We start from the raw sequence: 3,670 nt of genomic DNA, 5'->3' as shown, positions 1-3,670 counted from the left end.
AAATTTAGTAATTCGGTAAAAATGTATAACATTTTTTAAAAAATTGGTATCTGGTAATGACATTACCAGTATACTGTGACATATAATGACCCGGGAATCAATTCGTACCAGTAGCGTAGCCGGGGGGCTGAGGGGGCTGTAGCTCCCCCCCCCCGAAATGTTAAGAAAATTTAAAAATTATTTTAATGGTCTCTGATAGTCGCTCAAAATGTCTTAAATTGTATTTAAAATATTTAAAAATTTACTACCTATACAGTGGCGTGCCCAGGAATTTTAAATGAGGGAGACACCATTTTTTTAAAAAAATAAACAAAAGAAAGCGGATAAGTGGAAGTCGCTCTCCTGTACGGTAGGCTACAATTGGATGACTGTAAGTTTAAATTCAATGGTATATATCATGTGTGCAAAAAACGGTTCTGAGCAGAGACAGTTTGGCAGCCTAGGGTACTGTATATAATATTTATATTGTTGTTATTAATATATAAATTATAATAATAATATAATAATATATTATAATATTGTAATAATATACATTTTTAACTACTAAATCATTTTAGAAGCTAATGGTTTTACAATGGTTTTTATTTATTTTTTTATACTAGATACAAATATTATCATATATCATTGAATTCGTTTATCATTTTTAAATTACTTTACAGCAGAGTGACACCCACTTACCCGCATTTTAAATTTTAAGTTTGATACATTTTGTCGAAATTAAAACTTTAAATATTTATAAAAAAAAATTGTGCATATGTGTTTTTAATATTTTTCAACTGCTATTGTAAAAATATATTAGGCCGTGTATTATATTTTCATGCTTTTTGACCAAATAAATAAAAATGTATTGTTATATATTATATGAAAAAAAAATACAATATAAGAAAAACGCTACATGAGAAATCAAGTGAATATCCAATGATGTTAAAATTTGAACTTCAAACGCTCATAAAAATTTAATTTGACTTTCCTGTAAACATTTTTTTTTTATAAAGGTAGACAAACTTATGAGGAATCTTATATTAAATTATCAAATCTTAGATAGTTAGTTTTAAAAATAAAATGTTTTATGAATTTCTAACTCAAAATAATTTGCAGATTTTCGTGATTTTTGTCGTAATTGGTCAAACTGTGATAACTATTAAGTGGTTTTCTGTAGGTTGGCAAAAAAATACAATAGGGGGGAGGGATATAATCCCTAACCTCCCACTATACCTATAAGTATTAACACTTTTCATCTATTTATCTGTGCTAGTATGTATTTAATGTGTAAAAGTGTAAAAGTTGATCAGCCCCCCCCCCCCCCGAAAAAAAATCCTGGCTATGCCACTGATTCGTACATACCTAATAATGACCCGGGAATCAACTAATACATAAAGTTGGTCTCCGGAATCAACTCACCTACTGCGGTTGAATGTGCCACCAACCGTACCATCAATCAGGAAACATATCAAACGAATTATCCGATGATATATTTTACCCTTGGGATGTACCTTCCAACTGCCTATTTACCTACTATTTATATCGTAACTGAGTAATCGATAAAGTAATTTAATATGAGGTACTTTGAGGTACTTCAACATTTATCATTATTCATTACTATTTATTATATCTAAATATATATATAATGAATGTATGTGTATGTGTGTCCATATTACCATGGCAACCATTTATATATTATTTTGAGATTTCCGTCCATGTGTGTCTCCATATTACCATGGCAACCAATTATATATTATTTTGAAATTTCCGATGGAATGTTTTGTATATAAATGGTTTCCATGGTGATATGTAAAACATATTATTCATATAGAGTTGGCAATTTTAATGGGTAACGAAGTGAACGGGATCAGCTAGTATTTTATAAATATCAAATATATTATTGTGCATTTCGCAATGGCGATGCTGCAGAGGGTTATTCTAATATTGCAATATGTATATATGTATAATACTATAATGTATATACTATATAATTTAGCTATGTCATATGGCTTGGTTTTACCTGATAATAAATTATATATATTAATGTGTATTGGGCGCGTTGCATTGCATATTCACCACAGTAAACCAATTTTGGGGGTGGAAATGTTGGAAATTTATTGTCGAACAATTATAACCGATCGCCGGATGTCTATAAATATAATATTATGTGTATTGTGTATTGCGTATAATAAATTATGGGTGATGGTAATAATGTTTCTGATTTTGGTATTTACGTCATCATCGACGACTACATTATGCAATATTGTAGTCGCACTAACAATAGACAACAACCACCATGACTATTCACCACCTACACCACAGTCCACAACCAACCAGCCAGGGGATGTTTTTGGGGCTTAAACATCCCCCTCCCCCAAATAAGCAATATTTGCTACTTATTTGCAATAAATATAATATTATGTACTATATGTTTCAGATTTATACAAAATATGCTGTCATATTATTATGGTACTATTTCATAGATATTTTATGTCATCAACATAAAAATTGACGACAACAGTGTATTGTGGTCCTCCCACGGCCCACATGTTGTAATATGTATAAATATAAAATTAAAACACCCCCTTGAAATAATCCTGGCTACGCGCCTGGCCATCACCTACACAAAAACGACGACAACAATGATGACGAACGAACGCAATACAATACTAACCAGTCGGTCAAGAACCCAGGACGCCGGTACGACCAGGGGCACGTACACGATCATGTATATGGTGGACGTGGTGTCTATGGCGAAGTTTGACACACCGTAGAACTTCACCGTGATGTTGGATATGATGCTGTACTGTATCCAGTGCACGGCGTTGGCCATGGAGTACAGCATGTACACGACCAGAATTATCCATCGGGCCTTGTACAGTCTCACGTCGTCTTGCTGGAGGCCCATCACCCGGGCGTCGGGCGGCAGCGGTTTGTCCACTTTTTGCATAACCGAAGCAAAATCGGCCATCGCTGTACGCGCGTCTGACTGACTGCTCGCCGTATCGCATCAATGCGAACGGGCACAGATATTATTCGCGACTGCGGCGGGATCGTCTCGTGATCGGGTCCACGTATAATCGTTTTAAACGGTCACAATCACGGTCGCCTAACCGCAGTAGGTACCTACCAATTTATAATCCACATAATATAGAGGGGAGGGGGGAGGGAGGGATCCAGTTGATTTCACCTAATCGGACGTATGTAATATAGAGAAAAAAAATCTCTTGCGATATACCTTTTTATTACGAGACCGATTTGTGTAGATAGATCACGTAGCAAAATAAGAAACATTTATAGGTATACTTATACGTATATATTTATAGGTATATACGTTTCTACCACAGAATCGTTCCAGAAGAAAAATACCCACTAACAAAAGAATGTTCTAAGATACTTATTTCAATTTTTGGGACTACTTATGTGTGTGAATCATTGTACTCAACGCTTAAATTCATTAAATCTAAATATAGATCTGAACTAACTGATGAACACTTAAGTGAACTTGTGCGTACTGCGTTTACCAATTTTATTATCAGCCAGATTTCAAAAAACTAATAGAAACAATTAACACTCGAAAAAGTACTTCTTATAACTTATAAGTATAAAATCTCATTCCTTGATGTGTACCTGAACGATAATGTCAATAATTATAATGTTTTGCGTAGTGTAAAAAATTTAAAATTTA

At 33.6% G+C, this 3,670-nt stretch overlaps 1 protein-coding gene across 1 annotated transcript in view; it reads right to left on the bottom strand.

The window, feature by feature from the left end:
- LOC100159243 (feline leukemia virus subgroup C receptor-related protein 2) overlaps positions 1-3,060 on the bottom strand; it is a 23,709-nt gene extending 20,649 nt beyond the window's left edge. The window contains exon 1 of the mRNA XM_001949128.5: positions 2,657-3,060. Coding sequence (XP_001949163.2) covers positions 2,657-2,953 — 297 coding nt within the window. The 5' untranslated portion in view covers positions 2,954-3,060. The remainder of the gene's footprint in view (positions 1-2,656) is intronic.
- Between the last annotated feature and the right edge of the window lie 610 nt (positions 3,061-3,670).

This window comes from Acyrthosiphon pisum, chromosome A1 (assembly GCF_005508785.2).
Source record: "Acyrthosiphon pisum isolate AL4f chromosome A1, pea_aphid_22Mar2018_4r6ur, whole genome shotgun sequence".
Classification (NCBI taxonomy): Eukaryota; Metazoa; Arthropoda; class Insecta; order Hemiptera; family Aphididae; genus Acyrthosiphon; species Acyrthosiphon pisum.
This window is presented reverse-complemented; position numbering and strand designations above follow the sequence as displayed.